The sequence below is a fragment of the Peromyscus eremicus genome, chromosome 4, assembly GCF_949786415.1.
Source record: "Peromyscus eremicus chromosome 4, PerEre_H2_v1, whole genome shotgun sequence".
NCBI lineage: Eukaryota > Metazoa > Chordata > Mammalia > Rodentia > Cricetidae > Peromyscus > Peromyscus eremicus.
The window spans coordinates 7130514-7155651 of NC_081419.1; the positions used below are offsets into that span (position 1 = coordinate 7130514).

The 25138-nt window shown below is 52.6% G+C and overlaps 1 protein-coding gene across 7 annotated transcripts in view; it reads right to left on the reverse strand.

The window, feature by feature from the left end:
- Positions 1-229: 229 nt before the first annotated feature.
- Positions 230-25138, reverse strand: part of Ralgps1 (Ral GEF with PH domain and SH3 binding motif 1) — a 245358-nt gene continuing 220449 nt past the window's right edge. For 4 of the 7 annotated variants that reach the window (XM_059260105.1, XM_059260103.1, XM_059260102.1 and 1 more), the window contains 8 exons: positions 24340-24497; positions 22297-22348; positions 13130-13213; positions 11901-12006; positions 10398-10490; positions 10126-10231; positions 8155-8246; positions 230-4625 (listed from right to left, as the gene is read on the reverse strand). In XM_059260105.1, the coding sequence (XP_059116088.1) occupies positions 4596-4625; positions 8155-8246; positions 10126-10231; positions 10398-10490; positions 11901-12006; positions 13130-13213; positions 22297-22348; positions 24340-24497 (721 nt within the window). In that variant the 3' untranslated portion in view covers positions 230-4595. The remainder of the gene's footprint in view (positions 4626-8154; positions 8247-10125; positions 10232-10397; positions 10491-11900; positions 12007-13129; positions 13214-22296; positions 22349-24339; positions 24498-25138) is intronic. The other 3 variants (XM_059260107.1, XM_059260106.1, XM_059260104.1) reach the window with 2 other exon arrangements.

Here is a 25138-nt window from a genome sequence, read left to right on the forward strand (position 1 = left end):
GATTTGAAACCCCCAAAGGCCCCATCCTCTTAGGTGTCCCCAGACCCTTTGCCCTCTTCTCCAAGAGACCCACAGCATTGTCCCTGTCCTCTTTGCCTCCTTCGTATTTGCATGCTAATTACTCTCAGCTGAGCCCTGGGCAGTCCATACCTCCTCCATGTCTGCGTGTGGCACAGCAACTGGCTGCCAAGGTGACTGACTGCATGTGACTCTAATAAATGGAACGATATTCATTGGAAAACACATTTAATTTCAAAGTAAACAAAGATGTCTGTACATTAAAGTATTTAATTAGTGAAACAGTTATTATCAGTGTAACAAGCTGAAAAATACAGCAACTTGATACAAGACTGAGGTAACAAAATACTTCACCAAAAATCTAAAGAATCCCAAGGAGGGATGATGTTCAGTGGTTATTGCAGATGAGACAATTTACAAACAGCAGAGAAAGTCCTTACACAACTGCATGCAGGGTCTGCTGGGGGAAAGACAGCTTGGGAGGATGCAGCATACTTAACAAGAAACAAACTAAGATGTAGAAACTCATTTTCAGTTTACTTGAAAGAACACATAAAGAAACTGAAAACTACTCTCTATGCAACATTTTCAATGCTAAGTGGGAAACCATGCATTTTGGCACGAAATTTATTAAAGATTATACCTCATTAATAAATGAATTACTATTATTTAATTACTGAATAATGGTCATAGTCCTTCCAAAATAGGCAGACGATCTATCACCTTGCTGCTCTGAGTGGGAATTTGGGGCTGTCCACAGGACACACACTTGTGCAGCAGCAGGTTACAAGGTGGATGGAAGTCCAAGTCCAAGTTCTCAGCTCCCAAGGACATGTGGCTCCCACTCATACTGTGTTTGAACTTAACACTGAAGTTAAAGACTAGAAGCGGGGAGCCCGTGAATACTGCAAGCATTCAGACCCTACTCTCTCATTCTGCCTTTGGGGTTCTCCCGTAACCATTCTTGAACACAGCTCTGTATCTGGCTGCTCAGAGCCAGTCAGCCTCCAGTGTGGGGGGCGGGGGCGGGGGGGCGCCGGAGGGGTAGTACTCCAGCTAGTCCTCAATGCAACTGACTCTCACAGAAATCCCATGCAGTTTGTTTGGGCCTTCTGAAGTCTTTTCTGGAAGAACCAATGCACAGGATTTGTATTCTGGGGTAGTGGAGAGCAGAGTCTTGCCAAAGCTGGTGTGTGAGGTGGGGATTATTTGTTCATTGACCGGTAAGTTCTACAAAGGGCCAAAACTGGATTTGTCTTGTTTCTAGCCATTTTCATTCTGGGTAGAGCCTGGTGTATAGGAAAATATGAATGAATGTTTATGCAATAAATACAATTTCAAAGGGGGTTTCTGCTGTTTTTTTTTTCTTTTTTATAACATGAAATCACCCAACATATCAATATGACATAGGGCCAACTTAAGGGTCACACAAAAGGGAGGCTGTGGTTTTGGCAATATTCAATAGTGGTTGCAAGCATCCACAATGTTAGTGCAGAGCTCTGGAACCCATCTGAAGAATAAAACAGACTTGGCTTATAAACAGCTTCCCAGTTTTACAGATCAGTTTCTATCTGAAAAGTGATATAAAAAAAAAAACCCCACTTTTCTTAGGCTTGGGAGGTAAAGTGATGGGAGAAACACTGGCCATTTTGGTAAGAAAGACAAATAGAGAGATCCGGCTGGCAAGACAAGGTAGGTCCTTCAACAATTCTGTTGTGTCCACTCGCTCAGCATCTCAGTCTGGCAAGTGCCCCATGGAATCTGGTCTGGGAAGGGGAGGGGAGGGACCACACTCTCCCGGTGGCATGTTTAGGACCATGTTTCTGCTGCTTTCCACCAAATCTAGTCTCCACAAGGCATTCCGCTTGCCAGGATGCACTTGGCTGACCTTGAGCTACAAAACTCATACACTGGAGAGGGACAGAAGTTACTCCCATTGTGAGTGAGTGGTTCTTGGAACTTGACAATACTACCAGCTGTCCCTCCCAGCTTCTAGACAGCTTCTACAGCTTTGACTTTGGGGGTGCCACGGTCTGTTTGCATGACAGTGTATGACTTAACAACTCCAACAGTTTCACAGTATTTGTCTACTGTGGACAGTTGAGCAAAACTACAGAACTGCTTCCTCCCAGGCTAAGAGTCCACCAAAGGACTTCTGCCTCTGTCATTTGACCTGGCCACCTCCCCTGCAGCCTGGGGGACAAGCCAGCACTGGGGCCACCAGCACTGAATGGCCCTGCTGGAGAATCAAATCTTTTAACTCTATCTCCAGAGCTCTTCTGCCACCTTCAAGGCTCTCCAGAGTCCTTCAAGGTTTTTTTTACTAACGAAGTCCAAGCAGTTTCTTCAAGAGTCCATGGTGAGGGTGCTTCTGGGAGGAAAGTCTGGTTTTCAATCAGGGAGGAGATTAGACACTTTGAAAATAATTGTGATTGTGCTCTTTCAGATTATGCCCAAAAGAAAACACTTGTGTTGGGTAAGACAGATCTGTAAAGGGCAGAAAGTTATCTGAGTGGAGACTGAAATTCTGGGGCTTTTGATGTCTGGTATTTCATGTGTGAGAACCCAAAAGAAGCTGAAGAGTGGAGAGGCCTACAGGAAACCAGTAGCTGATGCTCTGGTCTTGCAATTTCATCCAGGCTTCTGACTTTTTAGAAGTTAACAGGAAGACTCAGGGTTGATGTAGGTTAAAGTGTGACCATGGCGTGGTTCTGGTCGGAGGTGTCTGCAGGGTTTGGTATTGTCAATTCTCCTAGATTCTAACTGGAAGAGATGTTGGTAGAATCTGGTGAACACACCTGGACCCCTGGTGTAGGTAGATGTGCAAGGCAGCTGTGGTCAAGTTTTGATGGCATTGACTTTACCACCTGGAGCTTCTCTTGGCACGAAAATATCCAGGCTCTGCTCACAGGACGTTTAGCTTCAGAATACAGCAAGGCTTGACCAAAATGAACCGCCATGGTAACAACGACTTGCCCTACCAAGTCATTAACATTCTTAGAGAGGTGTCACCATTTGGTTGTAATACAGTGGTGGGTTTTCTGGTGGTTAGTTCATGGTTATGATGTTGTTTGAAACTTGATTATTGTTGGAAGTTCTTTGGGATGGTTTGATAATTCGTTACTGTGTAAAACCCTGATACCCAGAAGGACCCAGAAATTCAGCCTTTTCCAGAAAATTGTTTGAGGGTTTGCTCCCCAGGTTAGAGTACCCAGATCAAGGAGGAAGAGGAAAAGGGACAAAGGGCATCTGTGATGATAAATTAAATTGACTTAAAATGTGCAAACTGGAAGTCGCCTTATGGATGACGAAAGGATGGATATAGGTCCTTGTCCATGAACGCAGAGGCTGGAGATCTCACTCCCTAGGGCATGGCTGTCTTGTCACCTGGCCATCAACAACTGGGCCCTTGGACTTGGAGAACGTGCTGGTGACTACATTTAGGGGCAAGACTGAGGGGGCTTAAGGCCTCCATGTCACTCAGCTCCCTGTGTGATCAGGAGTCGTTGTGACCGGCCCTGGCAGTGGTGGCAAAGGATGAGAAGACAGGAGCAAAGTTCTGCCCTGTGGGAGAATATGGGGTGGGTAGCTCCTATGTGACTGACCACTGATCACTAGGGGGCCTCCAAGCTGCTGGGAGAACGGCCACAACTTCCCACGTCAGCATGGTGGGAGTGGGCGAGATGAGGAAGGCTGTAGGCCCCCCAGGGGAGCTCATGGTAGGGAGCAAGCAGGCCCGTGCCCAGTCCACGGTCCTGAGACTGATTCTGCCTCAGGCTGACAACGACAAGACCCAGGAGGGCCTGGGGCCCAGGGAACAGGCCATCCAGATGAATAGCACCCATAGGAACAGAAAACAAGACACGATTTAAGGCATTGTTTGTTTACAGTAAAGAACTCAAGGGACCCTAACACGGAGCTTCTGGACTCCCTCCGACTTTTCCTAGAGGACAAGGCTGTAACTAAAGCTTCAAGCAGGGCCTCAAAGCCAGTGAGTGTGTGATGTCACAAGTCTTGTGCCAAAATGTATGTTTCTCCCAGAGCTCACACTCACTCGCTCACACACACGCATGTATGGCACGCACACGCAGAGGATGCATTTGGGGGTATACAAAATCTGAGGCGGCTCTGTGGTTGAGCGGCCGTGCACTTGGGGTGTAACCAGCCTGTCCAGCAGCCTGTCTCCACTCTCCAGCCCTCTGAAGGTTAACGCCATCCACTCTGTGTGCAGCAGAAAGCATGGAGAACCCAACGTGGGTCAGATGCTCCCTTGATGCAGAAGCAGCTGGTGGACAGACGATGGCCCAGAGAGGGGGCATAGGGTGCGCAGTTTGGGGTCTGACAACCCCCCTGTGGGGTGGAGCTGCAGGATGAGTCATGAGAGTTGCTGTGGGTTGACAGGTGGATCTCACACTGGGGAGCCATCCAGGACTGTGAGGCTGCAGGCCATGTTCCTCGAGTCCAGCTATGAGGCGCCAGTGCTTTGGCCCACAGCTTATGCCCAGAGCTGCTCTCCTCCACCAGACCTAGTCCAGGCTCCCAGGAGCCTTTGAAGTCACGCCAAGTCCTGCAGGTACTTATTCAAATGACATAAGGTTTGCAGGTACCTAAAAGAGAAAGCTCACCTGCTTGTCAAAGTTTCAACCTCCAGAAAGGGGCAGGGGTAGATCCTGAGGTTAGGGCCATGTGGAGGGATGAACATGGCAATGTCAGCTGCCACTGAGGAAAGACTGCCATGTGCCAGGCATTACTTGATACTTCCTATGTACTATATTGAGTCCCCACGTGAACCCTGTTAGGCAGATGCTCCAAGTGTCCCCACTATGGCAATGAGGAAACCAAGACTTAGACAGGCTAAACATAAGGTGAGTGAGAACCAGGCGAGACCTGAACCCACGAACCACTGCTATCCTCTGAGCCAAAGACAACTAACTGGGCTTGGGCTGTGGAGGATGGGATCTGATGAAGTCGGGTGAATGTTGGGGAAAGCAGCCTAGGAGTGGAGGGTGCCATTAAGGAATGGTAGGGAGTGGCACAGGACGAGGAGAAAGTATGGGGAGATCATGAACCCCAATATCTTCTCCCAGAGGCTACCAGCCCCATTGTCAGAGTATTTCCCTCCCTTCATAGCTGCCTCCAGACCCTCAGCTCTGAACTTTCTCCCTTGGCACTACTGGAGTGTTCTAGGGTTGATTAGACATGCCTTCATAAAAAACAAACCCATCTTGGTATCGGGTTCGCCAAAATGAGAAATCAGAAAAAGATGCATCTCTGTACCAGGAGGCAGTTCCAAGAAAGTTCATAGCCTCAAAACTCATGGGAGCAAGAAACGGGGAATTGGTTCTGAGATGGTCGGTCGAACTGACGGAGAAAAGTGGTACAGAGTGGCCTGTAGCCACATGTGCCAGCACTGTTCAACCTGAAGACTAGTGCGGAGGAGCAAGGGGCAGGAAGGGACATGCGGGCACGGAGCCACTATGACAGCGTTTTTTAATGCTGTGAAGGAGGCCTGGGGTGTAGCTCCGTGGTATAGCACTTGCCTAGCAGGTGAGCCCTGGATTTCCTCCCCAGGAATAAAGTGCAGCAGGGATGTAACACGTTAGGAGAGGGAAAAGGTCATGGGGAGGGAGAGACTGACTTCGGGGGAGAGGAAGGGTTCAGGACCTGTGGGGCTCTAGGTTTGGGGTGGGGGCAGGGTATATGGGTGTTCTTCTTCTGCTGGTTTTTGCTGTTGTCTTGTTTGGCTGTTTGTAGCTCAGGCTGGCCCTATGATCTTCCTGCCTCAGCCTCCTGAGTGTCCCCACACCTAGCTCTACTGCTGTGGTTTGTATCTTACACATACATTATAAATAAGCTTAAGTAGATTCAGTGTCAGAAAAAACAACTTTAAGATGTGCAAACAGAAACACAGTTCATCGCAGACTCCATGTGGGAGGCTGCAGCTCGGCAGCTCTGTCCTGCCTTCCCTGGCTTGTCTCTCGGGCGCACAGTGACTGTTTCTCTGTTGTTGTTCTTGTTGTTGTGGTTTTCCAAGAAAGGATTTCTTTGTGTAGACCAGGCTAGCCTCAAACTCACAAAGATCTGCCACGCCTGCCTCCCCAGTGCTGGGGATTAAAGGCGTGTGCCACCACTTGGCTCAAAGTGACTGATCTAAGTAAAAGCCTCTACCATTGAGTACTGAAGTTGTCTCTGTATTTTATACATCACAGAGTGTGACTATTTGGTGAAAAGTAGATTGAAAATAAAAGGAAACAAGGTATAAAAAGGAAATCCTTCTTTTCCTAGGTCTGAAAATTGGACACAAATACATGGCAGAACTTCGCCATGGCGCACTCTATTTGCCAGTGCATGAACTCCTACCTCTGAGTCCTCTGGAGCACAGGCCAGCCTGCCACATGGATCTGCTGTCCTTTCTTGCCCTTACTCTCCTGAGCGCATCCACACTCAGGCTCCCCTGGCTGCTCCTGGCTGAGGCTGTCTCTTTCCCAGGCAGGGACCTACCTCAGGGTTGGAAGGTGAGCCTGAGTCACATGACCTCTTGCACATGGGTTCTGGGGCCTCCCACGTGTGGCTGGTGGGCTTCAGTGTGCTGTGCTAGCTCAGGGATGGTAAGGGAGCCTAGAGCTGATGAGACCAGAATGAAAGATCCAGCCTTTTCTCATGGCAAAGCTTGCTGCAGTAGCAACCTCGATCAGGCTTCGGCCTCTTGTTCCCCTCGGTTGCCTTGAGATGGCAGTGGGCCCAAGTCACAGGCCCTCCCATCAGATGGGTAGTGACACTGACTTAACTTGTAGAATATATAAGTAAGCTGGCCTCTGAGTGCAGCTCTGTGGCAGAGCGATTACCTAGCATGCTTGAGGCCCCGATTCAGCCTCCAGCACTGAAAAAGGCTGTCTATTCATCTATCTCATAGGTAAGTGTATATATGTAAGCACTCTAAAACTAGAGAATTCTACTTTCTTGAATGTCGTTGTAGTAATTTTACAGAAATGTGCTCATATACATACAATTCGCACAAATTTAAAAACAAAGAGATCATCCTTGCCTATGGCAACGCCTTTTGGAACTCCGTAGACCCTCTACTATCTGGCTGTCTGGTATTGCTCAGGGATCTCTGGCAGGCTGGAGGTCTCTGGTGTTTCTCTATTATGGACAGTACCACGATGAGCACGCTTTAGCATACAGTCTTAAGGACAGAGGTGAGCCTAAGTACTCCAGTGTAGTTTACGGACAGGGGTGAGCGTGTCCCACAGCCCCACAAGTGAGCCAAAGTACTCTAGTGTAGTTCACTTTGGGCTTCCTCGTAGTAGAGATGCTGCCTACATGGCATGCAGAGAGCAGGAAGCTCCAACATACCCTCACCTTGTGCTGAGGGTGGAGGCTTCCATTTCTGCCACAGGCCTGGCCAGCAGGGCATGTACTCCTGGCTCTCTTGTACAGTGACGGGAACTCTCAAAAAACAGAAGCTGGAGAGTTCAGTTAGGAGCTACAAGGTCAGAGATGGGAATCAGGTGACCCTGAGTTGGGTCCCAGCTTCACCACTCACTATGGGACCTTGCACAAGTGTCCTTCACTTCTGAGCCTCAGGCCCCTCAGTGTATGAGGGAGACAGTAAGAGAACCTATGTTATAGGGACATGGGAAGACTCTGCCAATGGCTGCATGTGAAGCCTTCTGAATAATGCTGACAAGGAGAGGGGTGGGGGTAGCAGAGGAAGAGGCTAGACAAGGATCCATATCCAGCAGCCTTGCCTGGCACATGGTTGGCCCTCCAGCTGTTAGCAGTACACTCCCCAGGGTAGTGGGCAGAGAGACCCTATTAGTCATTTTGGGGTACTCCAATGAAATCAGCTCTGGGGAACAGTCTCAATAGACACTAGAGCTAGATCACTGGATGGTGTCATACTCGCCACCTCACAATCTCCTACTGGGTGTGTCTGTGGCATTTTCTTTAGTGGAAAGGAGTCAAAGTTCTCGTCCAGAGCCAGGCTTCATGCAAAGCTGTGCAAGGGTTATCTTGACTCATGGGAAAAATTAGAAAGCAGGTGCCTGGGGACAGCACAGATAGACTCTGAGGGGAAAGGGAGCCCTGCAGTCTAGGGGTTTCTGGTGACAAACAGGGTCTGAGGGACGTTACCTGAGGCCTGTTGCTTTTACATGCATCATCCAAGTGCTTGTGCCATAGTATCGCGTGAAACCGGGAGCCCGTCTGGAACTTGTAAACATTGCCTGATGGGGAAAGGAACCACTGGTTAAGAAGGACACACAGAGGGCTGGTTCTCGTGGGTTGTGGGAGCATGAGTCTGCACGAGCAGGAAAAGCTGCCACAGCCCAGGACGAGGGAGCCCTGGCAGGGCAGGCATCTTTGGACTAGGCCTCTGAACCAGGTTTTGAGCACTTCTCAAACCAATGTTTTCAAATGTATGAAACAGAAAGAAAATCACTGGTACTGATACTTGGTACTAAACTACTACACACGGTGTGATATGATGTGAGTCTATGTGTGTCCCGTATCCACATCCTAGTACCCAGAGCAGGTCGAACATCATGCTGGGATTTCAAGAGGAACAGCAGATGAGGTTCTGAGACATCTGCAACCATGCATGCTAAGAAATGCTTATCAGTTCTCCTGGGGACAAAACCCACAGTGTTTCTGAAATTCTTGACACCTGATGCTCAAATTCACAATGGAAGGAAGACACCATTATTTGTCACTGAAGACCAAGATGTAGTTTTCATGTCCAGTTGATAGACCTCTTTAATTCTATCAGTAGACCTCCCGACCTCATGTCACATCTCCCTCTGCTTGGAGATAGCGCTTTCTTCTAGGCCAATGGTTCACAACCTATGGGCCACAAACCCTTTGGGGTGTCGCATATCAGATATCCTGTATATCAGATTTTTACGTTATGATTTATAACAGTAGCAAAATTACAGTTAGGAAGTAGCAATGTAATAATTTTATGGGTGGGAGTCACCACAACATGAGGAACTGTATTAAAGGGTCGCAGCATCAGGAAGGGTGAGAACCACTGCTCTAAGGTCAAGCAGGAGTGGCCTATGGTTCCCATGGCCACAAGGGCTCACAGTGGAGCTTGTGTGGGCACGTCTTCCTGATGAAAAAAATCACTGGCCTTGGCCAAGGCCACTAAGGAAATGACTCCAGTGATACCACAGTAAGGACACCTGTGTGTGTACAGCAGACATGCATCCAATTACCCCAATTTAGAGCAGAGGACCAAGCAGTCTCCTGCTCCCCCCCACCTGTGGGCTCCTTGAGGCAACTGGGTGCCCTTATTTCTCAGCTGTAATCATGAGAACATGACACTTATAGTCCCCTGGCCTGTACCCCCATCATCCTTCCCAGGAACTTGCTAGAAACACACAGTCTTAGTCTCTAGTCAGATCTACAGACCCCAAATCTGAATAGCTCCCTGGATGACAGGCCTGTGCTTGAACTCTGTACTCAAACATTCCTATTACTTAGGTGTTTTCATGTACAGAGAGTTTGCTATTCCAGTAAGCTCATATGCTGTTGCTATTGGATTTTTGTTTGGTAACTTGGGCTACCCAGGAAGTTGGCTATAGATTGCTGGGCATGTCAGTGGAGACAAGGGTTCCTAGGCAGGATGGCACCAGAACCTTTTCCTCCTCTTAGCAGGGTCAAGGGAGGGTGGAAGCAGCAGGGACAGAGAAGGAAGTGGGAAGATCGAGTTGGAGCTTTGGAAGTTACATGGTTCTGTGAGCTGCTCTTGGACCTGAACACTGTGCAGTCTCATGGTAAAGCTTTGTCAGGGGTCCCTGAAAGCCAGGGCCCAAGGCTCTTCTAGCCCCAAGGTTTGCCTCCTCTATCATTGGTTGCTATTTACCCAGACCCTTGGGTCACAGAATGAGGAATGATAGACCCATTAAGTAGAGGCTAGACCACTCTCACTGCTCAGTGGAAACATCAACCAGAATCTAAACAGCACCAAGGACTAGACTGGATGCCAGGCAAACCTAGTGAGAAGGGCAGATGGTGGTCTCAGAGCTGCCAGAGCTTCAGGGTGCACATCTGGTCAGAGAGGGGACACAGGGGACACAGGGGACAGTCCAGTCCGCTGCCCACCTTTGTCGGGGTTATTCAGCTGGAAGATATCCGGGTGCTCAGGGTCATCAGGCAGCTGCACCATCCAGCCTATGATGGAGACCTTCTTGCCAGGTGTAGATTTATACTAGAAAAGAACAACGAACAGCTGGGAGGCCCGGGCCCATACCCTGCCCTCAGCAAGGGAGACTAACACGGGCCAGACAAGTGTCCTGCCCACCCTAGCCCTTGCAGCCATAGGGGTCACTCCCACTAGAGGAAGTCCGGCATGGCGGTCTTTTCAGGGGACTTACGTGTTTTCTGTCTGTGCCCCGCAAGGACTTGGCTCCATAGTATAGGAGGGTGGATCCTGAGAGCACGACCCAGTACCTAGTCCACGAGGATAGCTGCAGAAGTAGGGAGGCAGAGTGATGATACTGGGGAGGGGAATGGCCTCAGGCTGCCTGATCATGGACATGGCTACCCCTGTTTATGCCAACCCAGGTCCCCTTCTTCTCTGGCCCTCTGCCATCCTTTGGTGATGCTACCTCTATCCAGGTCCTTCCTTTCTACACCTTGTGGAAGATGCCTCAGTGCATAAGTTCTATGTGTCAGGGAGCTGGGCCCAACAGTGCACCAGGAACAGACACGCCACGCTGCCACATAGAAACTGAGGTCTGCGATGAGAGCTGAACTTTGAGGCTTTCTGCTGGCAGGGCCAAGCTGGACCTTCGGTGGCGCTCTCAGGGCCGCGACACCAGCACCCCACTTGGGGAGGAGAGGACTGTACCTCCCAGGAACAGGTCACTGGGCATCGTGATACAGTCCTCTTCCCAGTGGGAACAGCTGTGCCACAACCGAGGAAAAGCTGTCTTCAGCCTGAACGACAGCGCAGGATGCACAGCCAGACACACACGCTAAAGTGAAGAAAGCTCACAGAACAGTCAGCCTTCCTGTTTGTGAGGGGTGTGGAACTCCATCCTCTTCCATGCCTGGCTGACGAGGTGGCTTAGTGGGCAAACACCTAACAGTCTAAGTGTTATCCCTGGCACACAAATGGTAGAAGAGTAAGCCCACTCTTGCGGCTTGTCCTCTGACCCGCTCTGTACTTGTGGGCGTGGTATGGAGAGGCAGGAAGTCCATACCACGGGACAGACACGGGGCCCCTGCTGTAGGAGGCCTCAAGTGTAACCAGAGCTGCGGTGGAAGCTCTCTCTCCCCCTTCCTTATCCACAATCCAACCACCCAATTGGCAAGTAGAGACAGGGGCAGGCGACAGGGCCCAGGCATCTCCAGACAACTCTGGGGCAGGACAGGAGGGCAGAGCAGATGCAGTGAGGAGAGGCAGCTTGAGGATGAGATTGTCATGTGGAGTCATGGCGGCTGTGACACTGAGTCTAACATGAAGGCTGGTGGCAGGCCTGAAGACACTCCTGACACCGTATCCCCATGCTTCCCCACTGGTGCTGGCACGCTGCCAGGAGTGAGGGAGACTATATGGGATACCACACAGCAGCCAAGGTTCTGTGAGCCATGCTGCCTCTTGGGGCTGCGCAACCCTCTTCCTTCTGAGGGTCCAGGCCTTGCCTGCCCTCTAGACCGCCACGGCTCTGGCTTGCCCATGCACCCATGGGCAGCCACTCTACCAAAGATGGCCTCCAGGAGGAGAGGTAGTTTCATCCCAAGTCACAGATAGAGAAACTGAGGTCTTTTTCTCCTCAGTGGTACAGCCAGGGCTAGGAGCCTGGTTGGCAGGTCTCTAGACCAGGCTACTCCCTGAGCCCACAATGCCTCCAGTCGATGTATGTGTGACTTACTGCAGGCTTCCGGCCTTCCTTGAGCAAGGTTTTCCGTCTCAGAGGTCCCTCCATAGTGGGCACAGTGGCCGAGCTGCCCACAGTACAGGTGCAAGGGCTCGTGGGGCTGAAGGGAGACTGTCAGTTAGATACGGCCCCAGAGCCCCTGATACCTGGTACCCTCCCACCCACTATGACTCCCAGGTGCCTCACTGGGATGTCCCCCACAGTCAGAGGACTCTCTGGGCTGGCCAAAGCCACCAAAGAGCAGGGTGAACTCCCACAGAGAACTCTCACCAAGTTTCCACACCCCAGTTTCTAGCAGTCTCCTGGCCCGCCCTACCCTCTGCTTCCTCCTGGCTGCTCCCCATGCTCATGCCTGTGGTTCATGCCCGAGAAGCTTGAGCCCTTGCAGTCCAGCCCTGGCAACCCCTCCCTTGTGCTAGCAGGAGGGTGCAAAAGTAGATGGGTCCATGGAAATGGGGGACAGAAGCCCCCACTAACCATTCTGTCCCCCTTTGCTCCTGGTTCTTCTCTCACCCCCTCTCCCTTGAGTACGGCACCGTCACAGGTGACAATGTCAAGTCCTGTCCTCGGCTCCAGATTTCTGTGCTGCTGCTTATTGGATGTTCACAGGCACCTGCTCAACCAAGCTGGTCACCAAGTCATGGTCTGCAACCTACTCAATCCCAAGGATGTTCTGGTCCCAGGGCCTAGCCATGCCTGGTTGTCCATCCCACCTCTCTGCCAAGGCCACTACATCTTCCTTTGGATGACAGCCTCATGGCAGTCTCTGGTTCCTGCTTCCATTCCTGCCCCCTCCCATATCCTCTCCATCCACACAGTTCTTATTCTCCACTAAACCTCTCCCGGGGTCCTGCTCTTCTAAGGGGCAGGTAATGTCCTTGCCCGCCTGGATGTGGCTCTGCCCGCCTCCCCAGCCTCATCTGAAACTCTCTTCTCAGATCTCTCACCCTCACTGAGCCACCTCTTCCTACTGCCTCACAGCCTCACAGTCTCTCTGGCTGGGAGCTCCCGCCCTGTGAAGCCTCTTTCCAGTCATGTGGCTAATTCCTATCATTCTTCTAGTGTTGTTTCCTCTGATGGTCCCTCCTCTCTCCCAAAGGGCCCCACACCTCTCTGGAGCAATTGGAGCAGCAGACAGCGTTACGACACACTTGGCACAGAGCCCTTCCCCCAGCAAACCCCCCAAATCTATGTGTCAAATGAGAAAACGAACAACTGTGTACCTGTAGACACAGCTCCGAGTTCTAGGAGAACTCCGAACTGGAACCCGCCAGTTGGGCCCCAGTGTGGCGTAGAGACGTCCCCTGCTTCAGAGGAAAAGGGGTGAATTTTAGTCAGAGTCTGGAAAGAGCAGCTGATCCTGAAGGTGGCAGGAGCATAGACAGTGTGGGTCAGCCCAGCCCCTCCCCTCTTCCTCCTCGGGCTCCTTGCTCCCACTGCAAGTGTCACATCCACCTGGCCAGGGAAACCTTGTCCCACAGAGTCTCCATCTGGGAAGGCTCCTGGGTCTCATGGGACGGTTTCATAAGCATGTGACTGTTCACCCTTCTTCCAGATTCTCCAGCTGCTTAACAGAAATGCCATGTTGTCCACAGGGTCCACGTCATGGAAAGCATACACAGACAGAACAGTGAGGAATCTTGCACATCTGGCCAGGTTGTATGCAGTACTCCTATTCACCAGGATGCTTCTGGATCCTGTTGCTACACGTCATCTCTGAAGTGGCTCTTTGCTGGCTCCGTGTCCCTGAAACTGCCTCTGGACCTCGATGGCATCGAGGCTCTGGTTCGAGCCTCCCCACGGGTTTGGCCTAGCTTCATTCTCACCTGTTCCTAAAGCAGGAACCTTTCCGGGGAGCGTGCCGCTTGCAGCTCCACCTCTTTGGGGCTGGGGGTGCAGGCTCTACCCTTTCCTGACCCTGAGGCATACTCTGTCTCCACCTACAGCTTCTCTGCCTGACGGCCAGCTGATGGCATAACTGTCTGTGTAAGTCAAAACTTCTTGTCCAAATGTGCTCTGTTGTCCACAGCTATCCCTAGGCTGCTGCTTACTGCCAATGATGTTAGTGTGTGTGGTGTGGGAACAGCCTCATTGCCGTCATGACTATCACACCAGACTTGGTGTCTGTCCTCCAGCTAAGAAGAAACTTCTGATGGCCATCTGGACAGGGACCCAAGTTCAGAGGTGGTCATCTGTGTTGGAGGCTCCAGGATTCTCCTGTCCATCTGCTCCTCCTCTTTAAGTACTTGTTACCCCAAGTCCTCAAGGTAGCTGGTCTTAGCTTGGTCACAGGCTGACGCTGCCATACTGTGAGCTGTAGCACTAACAAGAGGAACTGGTACACCCAGCTCCCAGCCCAATGGCCGCACTTCTCCCTTCTCTTCCATCCACAGCAGGCTGGCTACATGCCGACACACCTCTTCCCCGAGACCCATGCATCTGCCGTGATTGCTGACAGGTGGAGCACGTAGATATTATCTCCCATTCCTGACACATGTCCAGCCCCAAGCCACCAAGGGCAGCAGCATAGCAGGTCCCAGCCCTTGCTGGACATCTGCTCTCCTAGGCTGCTGTCCTCTCTGGCCATCGACAGCAATTGCTTAGGAGCCAGCTCTGACCACAGAGGTTTCTGAAGTGCTTCCTCTGTAGCTTTCTCTGTTGCTCAGGCTCCGCCCCTTCCTCCGCTGGTCAGGACTCTCACTTGGAGCAGCAGCCCCCCCCCCATCCTCTTGAAGCTGGTCTCCCTGTTGTTCTAGGATGGTACAAAGGTAAGACTGTCCCAACTTGTCAGTCATTGAGAAGCAGGGTGGGGAGCAGAAGCCCCTTCTGCGAGACTATCTGGGGCTGCATGACAGATGGTGGCAGAATGGACATCTGTCAGAGAACAGCCTCAATCCATTTCTTCCAAGCAGTCCAGTCTGAAAGCAGGCAGCACTCAGGCCCTTTCCAGAGGTGGAGTCGAGTGTGAGGGACTATGCTTGGACAGAGGCTCAGGTGGTGGGTGCTCATGTTCATCAGGCCGCTGTGCTCACTCTCACTGAGCTTGAACAAGCACCATTATATTGTCCTTCTCAAAAGGAGAAACTGAGGTTCAGCAATGAGGATCTACTTGTCCATGTTATAAGCCTCATAAACAAAGATTTGAATCCAGGTCTGTTCAACTCTACAGCCCAAAGCCCTCACTGTGCCAGGAGACATGTCCTTTCATAACTGAGGCAGAGGATTGATGCGACGGGGCCTATGCTGGCACTAGGACCACACTAACTTTGTGCAGTGCTTTGTTAGCATTCTCCTCTCCTAAGTGTTGCTGAGCATCACAGCTCCCATGGCTGTGTCTGTGTCCAGGAGGCTACACGGCCAAGAAAATCTTCAGTCTGAGAATCTTCTCAGATCGGGTGGGGCACTTCTCAGTCCCCCTGTGCGCTGCAGGGGGCTTCCCAGTCCTTCAGAATCCATGGCTTGTCGGTTGCTTACAACGTGCCACCTACCTGCTTTCCAGAGACATCCACCCAACCCTTCAGAGGGGGCGCTCGCCGCTCATAGCTAAGGATGAGAACACTGAGGCTTGAGGAGATGCTGGCCTGTTGCTGAGATGGAGATGCAGGTGTTCACAGAGAAGGCCTGCTTCTGCCATGGGGTGAAGGGCCTCAATGTCCCACAGGGTGGACACCACAGCCTGCCCCTGGAACCATGTGGCAACCCCAGGTGTGGAAGGGCAGCAGAACTGTGGCCTTTTCCCACCCATTAGGAGAAGAGACCCAGGGCAGTATCCACCCTTCTCTCCCTGTGAGCCGGGGGAGGGGGCTTGGAGCAGCCAGGATCATCCACCACAGGAGCCAGACATCCTGCCCCGCCCCCACTACCCTAAAATGCCACAAAATGCAGAAAGAATGGACACTAACATCTAATGAGCCCCAGAAATCATAGGCTCTCTCCTGGGCCCCCAACTCCAGAGCCATAGGCATCTTTCCTAGGATCATTCTGGGAACATGTAGCTGAACACACATTCTCAGAGCTGACTCCCCCTTCTTCAGGATGGGTCTAAAGTATACCAGACTAGAGGCTCATGGGAAGGCTGCTCTAAAGAAGATGTAGGCAAGCAACCAGGTGGAATAGCTTATCCCGCAGGGTTCACAGGACAATGACAATGATGATGGCAGTTAGGTGAAATGATGGGCTGCTGCTGTGGCTAGTGAGGAGGTGGTGGAGAGGATGGCGGTGGCGAAGATAGGATGGTGGGTGCCAGGCAATGTGCTCAGCAGTATTCATTCACTGTCTCATTTAACCATACAGTGCTACAGGTAGGCACTGCTCCTAGCCTGCCTCGTGGACAAGAACTCTGAGACTTGCAGATGGGGAGTCACTTGCCCAAGGCCACAACACTAGAAAAGGAAGCCAGGTGGAAGCGACCTGCACCAGCCTGACCAGCACGCAGGCTGAGCAAGGTACTAGTTCCTAGGTTTGTATCAGGTTGTTGGTATCTCAAAGTTGAAATTCATAATGCAGCTGCCCTTCTAGGGGATGGAGGACCGAGAGACATCTTAGATGAGAACTATATCTAGGCCCTAGGAATCTTGGTCCTAGCAGAAGTCATCCCCCAACACCATTCTCCTGTCTCAAATCCACAAAACCCCACTGGGAGTGATCTGTGGAAAGGCCTACATGGTTTTGTGTACCAACAGTGCCTCCTGCTCTGGCCAGCCCTAGAGGAACTGCTAGTCCCATGGGTCACTTACTGGTGAGTCATTCTCATCTGTGGGCAGTCTGACTGCTGATGAGCCCTGGGATAGCCCTTCTTACAACCCCATTTGGGGGACCTCTGACCCCCTGGTACACATGCCCTCTTTTTGGGTAATGTCCTGAGCCACTAAGTGAGTTCCTAGCAACCATATTGGTAAAACACAGCATGTTTCCATCTTCAGTTGAGTGTAAATCAAAGCCAGATTTCTCTCCTGGCCATTGGGACTTAGGTCAGGCTGGAAATCTGGCTCAGTGGCTGGGTAAAGCCACCCACAGGAGCCTAGGCATTGTGGGGCATCCAATACCCTCTGTGTGCTGAGAGGTTCAGAAATCTGGTCTGCGGTGGGAACAGCAAGCACCACAGAGATGCAGCAGGAAGGACAGGCAGATGGGAGGTGAGGCCTATCCATTTCCAGACAATGGCTCTCTAGGAGTCAGAGATGAGGAGCAGCTGCTGGCTGACAGGGCCCGGCCTTGACTGCCACAGCCCAGGACAGGGTCAAGCTCCAGGTCCAGGCATCTTTGCCCATTCTTCTCCAGAGGAGTCTGCCAGGAGCCTCTCATCTCTAATGGAGTGGAGCAAGATATGGTGTCTTCAGAGATCCATATAATCTGCAAGGCTGGGCAGAGAAGCCCAATTCAGGCACATGGGTGAACCCAGGAGCCCAGTAAGGGATGAAAGCCTGGCATTCTGGGTCTCTGAGTTCTGCCACTCACACACAGGGGCTGCAGCTTTGACAACCCCTTGCTCCAGAGCTGGGCCTCACTGTCTACAAATACTGCAAGGCCTGGGGCTCGGGAGATCCTGGCACACCTGGGGCCTCTCCCGGCGTCCTCTGACTCTAAGGAAGGACATGTATGTCGATACACTGTTCTGGGGTTGGCAGACATGGCATTCTGTTACCACCATGACTCAACTTGCTGGCTGTTCTTGTGAACAGTGATTCCATGGTGGGTGATTCTACTAGCCAAGACCAACAGAAAACATCACCCAGGGCAGAGACTGCACCAACCACTTTCTTTGGCACCTACAACCATCCACACAGGCCAACTACCTTCAGAGGACCCTCCCCAGATCAGTGCCACCCGAGAAGCTAGTAGCAGCTGGTGGAAACCACCTTCATTCCAGTCCACACAGACACCATGAATGGCCACTTGTGGTGTCTCTCCCATTCTAACCCCTGCCTCTGTAGCTCGCCTGTTGGGCAGAAGCACTCACTAAGGCACTTCAGCGTCTACATCTCCTGCAGCAGCTCTACACACGGCTGACCCATGTGTCCCGACTGCACAGCAGAGGGACTGAGCCTGTCTAAACCGGGGGTGCCAAGGGGACTGAGAGTAAAAGTGGCCCTGACATTACATGTCCTGGTCTCCAGCTATCAGGTCATATTATGGAGCTCACCTGTCCTATACAAGATCCCCAGGAACCCTGAACACTCGGGTGTCACCCCCCCCAGGTGATGACTTAGAACTTCCTCTGCATCCACACATCCCAGGACCCTCACAAAGCCTCACCAGGGTCCTCTTCAGGAAACCCCCTCAAGCCTAAACCTGCAGCGGATGCAGTTTACCCCACTGGACCACCACTGGCCAGGACTCTGTGCATGGGGTGTGGCTTCCTTCCTCAAGGCTCCAGGAATCCTAATGAAGCCTCTGTATCCCCATCCCCTGCAGGGAGAAGACAGCCCTCTGCTGGAGAGCGCGCTGCACGGCCCCTTCCTCTCTTCTACGCTCTCCACTAAGGGCTCACTCAATCCCTTGAGGCCCCCTCTCCTAGTCTGATGCCTCCCATCACTGCCCATCCCTAGCTGAGAACCCACTTCCTCCACATGGCAAGGCCTACCCGGGAAGAAGGGTTGGGGGGGAGTGGTGGTGAACTCTTGCACACTTGATATTTCACTTAGAAACAATCAGTGGTCATTTCTGACAACTTCTTCCTTGGAATGTTAAATGCTGGTTTGAGTAGGAAAGACAGACCAATCTATTGTGAAGTTTGGAGAATACGAGGGTGGCAACCCTCAAAAATCCTGCAATGCAGATGACCAGGGCAAGGGGCACTACATGCTTTCATATTTCCGTCTCCGTTCACCTCTACAACCCATTTCATCCCCTTTAAAACCTTTTAAGAAAGACCTGGACCCTTAGGCTGGTATTTCTCTCTTCATCTTAGAGCCCAGACCTGCCTTCCACCTGGCCTCCAGAGCCTGCGCTGTCTGGAACCTGGCCTGGTGCCGGCCTCCAGCCCTGCCCTCCAGCCCTGCCCTCAGCCCTGCCCTCAGCCCTGCCCTCAGCCCTGCCCTCCAGCCCTGCCCTCAGCCCTGCCCTCCAGCCTGTTCAGCACTGCTGATCTAGGTTTGCGCGGGGGGGGGGCTCTCCTCCTCGTGGAAGTGGCATGTACAGTGAGGCCTTCCTTCTCCCTTTCTCCCCAAGGCCAGAAAAGAGTGGGTACACCCTTACTCCACTCCCCTGTGATAAGACTACTTCACTTTCACTCTGGGCCTTGAGGATGGGGAGGAGGCCTTAGCCTGAAAGCTAAGAAATGATCAGTGATCACCTCCCTGCACAGCTGCCCATCTCTAGGCTCTGACCTTGCCCAGGGTGGCCCGTATGTGGGGTGGAAAGGGGAACAACACAGAAGAGAGTCCCCTCGGCCCCACATCTCCAGTCTAGTGTCCAGCAAGAACAGGGGTTGGCGCCTCTGCAGCAGCTCACAGTTCTCTGGGTACTCCCGAAGATGCCCACTTCAGGGACACACTGGGCACATGCGGCCTGGGCTCTGGCTCATTTCAAGGACTACCTCTGGACCCCCTGTGTGTAAATTCACAAGATGGGGGTGCCAAACGACCCCACTGTTGCAATGAAAACTCTACCGCCTTGATGCTCACTGGGCACTAAAGGGGACTCAGTTGTGTCCTCAGGCCACCAGAGCCATGAGTGTGTGTGTGTGTGCGCGCACACACTGCTCTGCAGTCTCCCTGCCCTTTACATTGGTGTCTGGCTCCGTTTCCCTCCACGGCCCGGGCAGAATTCACAAGCAGTGATTGGGGGGCTATGGGACAAGGAGCTATCCAGTTTGATGGTGACTCAGGACTCAAGCACTGTGGGCAGAGCGCTGCCGCCCCCACACTAGCCATGTCCCCACCATCCTCAGACCTTTCTTCCTTTGAGTGGGCCTGGCCCCCTCTGCACCTTTGCCCCACATCTTCCAACTCTGCTCCAGCAGGCAATACATCTTACAGAATCTGTGAGGACCCAGAAGGGAGGCTCCTTCTGGCAGATGCTGGCCTCGGGGACCAGTCACAGGGACTTCTAGAACCCATTCCCCTATTAAGAGCAGGAACATGTGGTCTGGAGGAGACCAGGGAGTGCACAGAGGACCCAGTGAGGCTGAGCATTTGGCTGCCTGAAGGTTAGGATGAAGGAGAGCCACGAAGGGACCAGACTGTGACGGAACTGTGAAGAGACTGAACGGTGCTCTTCTGCTGTGCCCAGTCTGTAGAAGAGCCCAGACTGCTGGCACGTCTTTGGGGAGCAGACTCTTAGAAACAGGCACAAGGGCTGATCTGGGGTGGAGGCAGACTTCTAGCTGGGCCACTGGCTGAGGCTGGGGTCAGCTAGCTTCTAGTTCCTCAGGCCTGCCTGGGATTGGGTCCTGATGAGAGGGGACATCATAGCCCCACTGGCATCTTCTAGAGCAGGTGGCCTCCTGCTCTCCTCAGCCAAGAAGCACTGAGCCACAATCCCCTCTGTGAAGGGCAGTTCAAGGGCTGCTGGAGGCATGGCTGTTCAAGGGCTATTGGAACCTGGGCTGGGCCTGTGCCTAGAAGAGCCAGAAAGAGGCCAGTGCTCAGAGGAGAGTCCCTTGAGAGCATCTGCTGTGGACATTCAGGTGGACATCTGCTGTGGACATTCAGGTGGACAGTGACCCAGTGACCCAGATCGTACAAAGCACCGCTGCCTGCAGTCGTCCTGACTGCACATGACACCATCTCCGTCAGGAAAGGAATGCCCCCTTGCCATCCTTTTCCTACTGGCACCGCTCTGGTCACAGCGCTAACGGCCCACAGAGCGACCTTGGCGGCGGTCACGCAGGCAGTGGTGCTGACTGAGCAGGTACTGAGTGACTGATGAGTGACAGAAAGAATGGAGAGTGAAAGGACAGACAAAGAAGAACACAGGGCCAGGTGGGCAACATTGGAGCTAAGCATCATTCCCAAGTCTGCCACTGGACGGTGGCTGGTTGCTGATGGCCTTCTTTTACAGGGTGTCCCAGGAATCCCCACTAGGACCAGGAGTTCTAAAGTCTGTCCCTTGGGGCCTGTGGGAAATCTACATGTGGGCAATGTCCAGACAGAGCCTGGTACAGAGGGGATGCTCAGCCTGGGCCACCTCTCTGCCCTTCGGGAAGTGTTCAGATAGGATGATTTCTTCTGGACACTTCAATTACAGGGACTGAAGCTTTAACTTCAGAGAAGCACGTCCATGCACAGGTACATGTGGGTACGTGTGTGTGTGTGTGTGTGTGTGTGTGTGTGTGTGTGTATGTGTGTGTTGTAATGTATACTGCATGCATGTGAATGTGTACACCCACATATGCATGAGTATATGAGTGGATTATGAATGTGTCCACCTGTGTGCATGTATAAGTGTGAGATTTGTGTTTAGTGTGTGCACACAGAAGTGTGACAGTGTAATTGTGTATATATAACTGAGTATACGCATTGAGTATAATTGAGTATGTATACAGGTGTAAGTATAAGTATTGTGTATATACATAAATGTGTGCCTGTGTGTGTGAGAGAGTCTGTAACTGCATATGTACATGTAAGACTGTAACCATGGCCATGTCTATAAATAGACTGTGTAGCTCTGTGCATGTGCACACATAAGACTATGTAACTTTGTGTGCATGTGTACTTGCTAGAGTACACAGATGCACACAGTCTCCTAGGCACGGTGGAGAACCTATCCTGAAGGACAACGGGGATGTTCATCACTGAATTTCCCTACACATCCTCAGACCTCAAGTCACCAAGATGCTTTTCACCACCGGCAATGCCTTGTCTTCTTGGATCCCTGATGGTGGCCCACGAAGAATTAGGGCATGGAGACATGCTGTGGGCGAATTCCTGATGGGAGGCGGTGGGTACCTGGGGCAGATGGGCTGACGGGAATCACAATTACACATAGCAGTGGGGTTCAGAACGTCCGAGGCCTGAGGCTGCACTGCTGCAATGCTCTCAGACGCCACCAGATGGAGCCGCGTGCCTAGCTCAAGACTTCAAGCGGGCTTAGGCTTCCAGCTCCAGAACTCACTCTGCAGGCCTTGAGACTCCCAGGTCTCCTGCAGCCAGCTTGGACCAAGTGCTCTGGGTGCCAGCCAACAAAAAGAAGGGAGGGGCAGGAGGGGAGCACTTCCTAAGCCTGTGTACACCCACATATACATGAGTATAGGAGTGAATTATCAATGTGTCTACCTGTGTGCATGTGTGTGAGATTTGTGTGTAGTATGTGCACACACAGGTGTGACAGTGTAATTGTGCATATGTAAAATGTGGGTGGGGCAGGGACCCCTGACTCCAGCTCTGAGCCCTGAGCCCTGGGCCCTGAGTTTCCCGAGGGAGGGAGGCCTTGCTGAGGCCACACTCACCTTTCCAGCCCTGCAGACATCTCTTCACTAAACTCTGAGCTCTCACTACTGCCTGGAAAAGGAACACAGATCAGTGAGCACGGCAGCCTCCAAGAGAGGGGCCTGTTCTCCTGGGCTCCTGGTCACTGGGCCCCGGTCCCCAAGCTCACAGCATTCTGACCCTGTGGGTCACCGAAGGACTTGAGTTTCTGTGGATACAACTGTCTCTTCTCTGGGAGGGTTCGAAGAATTCTCAGCCCCACCATGCTCAGGAGTGCCCTCCACTCCCTTCCCGCTGCCTACCCTCTTGGCTTGTGAGAGCAGGGTCTGTCTGCACTACTGCCTGCCTGCCTGCTGCCCCAGGGCCTCACCTGCTGAGGGCACAGGCTGGGTGAACACTTCTGGCCCCAGGGTCAGGGCTGGTCTAGATGCATCTGCCTGCACAGGAGAGACCCCAAGGGAGGGCCACTGCAGTCCCCGGGTCCACAGAGACACTGCCTGCTGTGATCCTTTGCCTTCCTAGTCTCCTCCAGGCCCACACTCTGGAACTGACCGTGATCTGCTGGGCCTGAGTGGGGCACTCTGGTTCCTTGGGCCTGTGCCCGGAGTTAAATGAGCACCTGCTTCTCTCCAGGTGTGTGCATCTATGGGCCTGACCTCTGTATTGTCTTGGACTTTGTAGGCTCCATAGTACAGGCTCTGCTTTAAGAGCTCTAAGACTGAGTGGTAGAAAGGCAAGGGAGAAGCCCTGGCCGGAGCAGGGCCCCCTTCCCTGCTGTAGAGGTAAAGAGCAGCCCAGCACTGCCTCCATCAACACACACACACACACACACACACACACACACACACACACACACACACTCTGCCACTTTCTCAGAGCTTTCAGCTCACACTTGAGCCAGAGCCAAACTAGCTGGCGATCCCCTGGATGCCGGATAGCGCAGCACCTGACTCACTCTCAGGGCAGCAGCTCAGTTTGCTGGATGTCACAACAGCTGCTTGGGGCCCTCCTAAGAACCCAGGTCTCATCATCCACTCTGAGACGAGGTCCATGAGTGGGACCAGCAGGCTGGAGACATCAGTGCACAAGAGCACAGCAGAGGCCCGGGGAAGAATCTGATGACCTCTCCCCAGCCCGGGAGGGAGCCCGGACTCTTCTTTCAAGCCATACCTATGAGCCTAAGATACACTGTCCACACTTCCTACACGGTGTCCAAACAGGACGACCTCCTCTGAAGACAGAAGGCAGATATAGGACTTGTCACAAGCTTCTAGGAGTCTGCCGCCCTTGACTGAAATTATTCATGACTCCCAAGACTAGCCTAACTTCACAGGGACATGTGGCATGAGACGCCCACCTGGTGTTCCTATTGCCTGCCTCTCCAAGCTCCTGGCCCTCTGCCCCACTGTCTTCACCAGATCAAATGCAGCTGGGCAAATGTCAGCCCAACAGCAGCCCTGGGGGAACTCTCTGCTATTGGAAGCGGACAAACGCACAGGCACGTGGAAAGGCAAAGGGCGTCAAGGGAACACTGGGCTGCTGGCAGCAATCCCAGGAGAGTGTCCCTTGTCCTTGGTGACCGAGCTCTGCAGCTCCATGCTAGCCCCAGTCCTAATGTTGACATCTCCCTGCTGGCATCAGAGCCCTGTTTCTGTAACCCCTTCTTGCCACTGTCCAGTAGTGCAATGCCATCACTGGTGCTCACCTCTTCATCCTCCCTTCTGGCTCCTCTGGGTAAAGACAAGCACCCAGGAGGAAGCAGCGGCCCGCCCACCTACTGCTCTGAGCAGGGCTTTTGGCTCCCCTGGGATGTAAATGCCACCAAGATAGCAGCTGGTCTCAGGGGTGGACTCAAGTCCAGCTTCCTTCCTCAACCTGACTGTCCACTTGGGGACCACCAGAAGGAGGCCAGCCCAGCGTTCTTTCCTGCAGCAGAAGACTCCTATTGGGAGCCGCTCTTTAAGGGTGAGGGGCCACTGGGCACAGCACAGTGACACAGACAGACACGGAGCACACACTGGGCCTGCTGCCCCTGCCTGTGTGTACAGGCCAGAGACGCTTACCTAGGGAGAGTCCGTTGGTGATGGCAGTGGAGGAGGCGAGGGTGAGAGCCCTGCGGGGGCTGCGGGACTCTAGGACACTGTCGTCCAGCAGATGCCTGGCCTTCTCCGACGGGAATGTGGCACTCTTACTTTCAACTACACTCAACTGACACATCATACTGGAAAACGGAGAGGAAGAGAGAAGGCAATGCTCCTTATCCTGGGAGAAGAGCGGTCCTGGGGGCCGGAGCCAGGGACTGGCTGCTGGAGACACCTCGGCCCAGAGCCCGCTGGTGGCCCAGGCTCTGCCCCTTCTTATGGTGTGACCTTGGGCAAGTCACATCCTTTTTCTGAGCCTCAACTTCTCCACCTGTCAATGGAGACCAATGCTGCTTGCCCTGCCTGTCTCCCAGGATGATGATGAGGCTTGTGAGATGAGGCCAGAGTGAAGGGCAGGTGGGCCATCCTGAGGAGTGTGAGAGCTCTGTGACCCTCACTGTAGCCACAATGTGCATGGCAGTAGCTGCTCAGAGGTTCCCATGTTTCAGTGAGATGGTGTCTACAGGTGTGTGGCAATGTCTAGAGAAGAAGAGGAACCAGGGGCCCAAAGCAACTTAGTTCTCCTGCTCCTGCCTTTGAGATCCACTAAGGGCAGCCAAGAAGCCAGGCGTTTGTGCCTTAGAGCTAGGATGCAGGTTGGCAGGGGCGGGGAAAGAGGCAGGCAGGGGAGGTGACGGAGGAAGGGTGCCCCGTTTGGAAACCTGTACCCATGCCTAGGGGATACAGGCATGGTTATCCCTAACCATGCTGAGGACCTAAT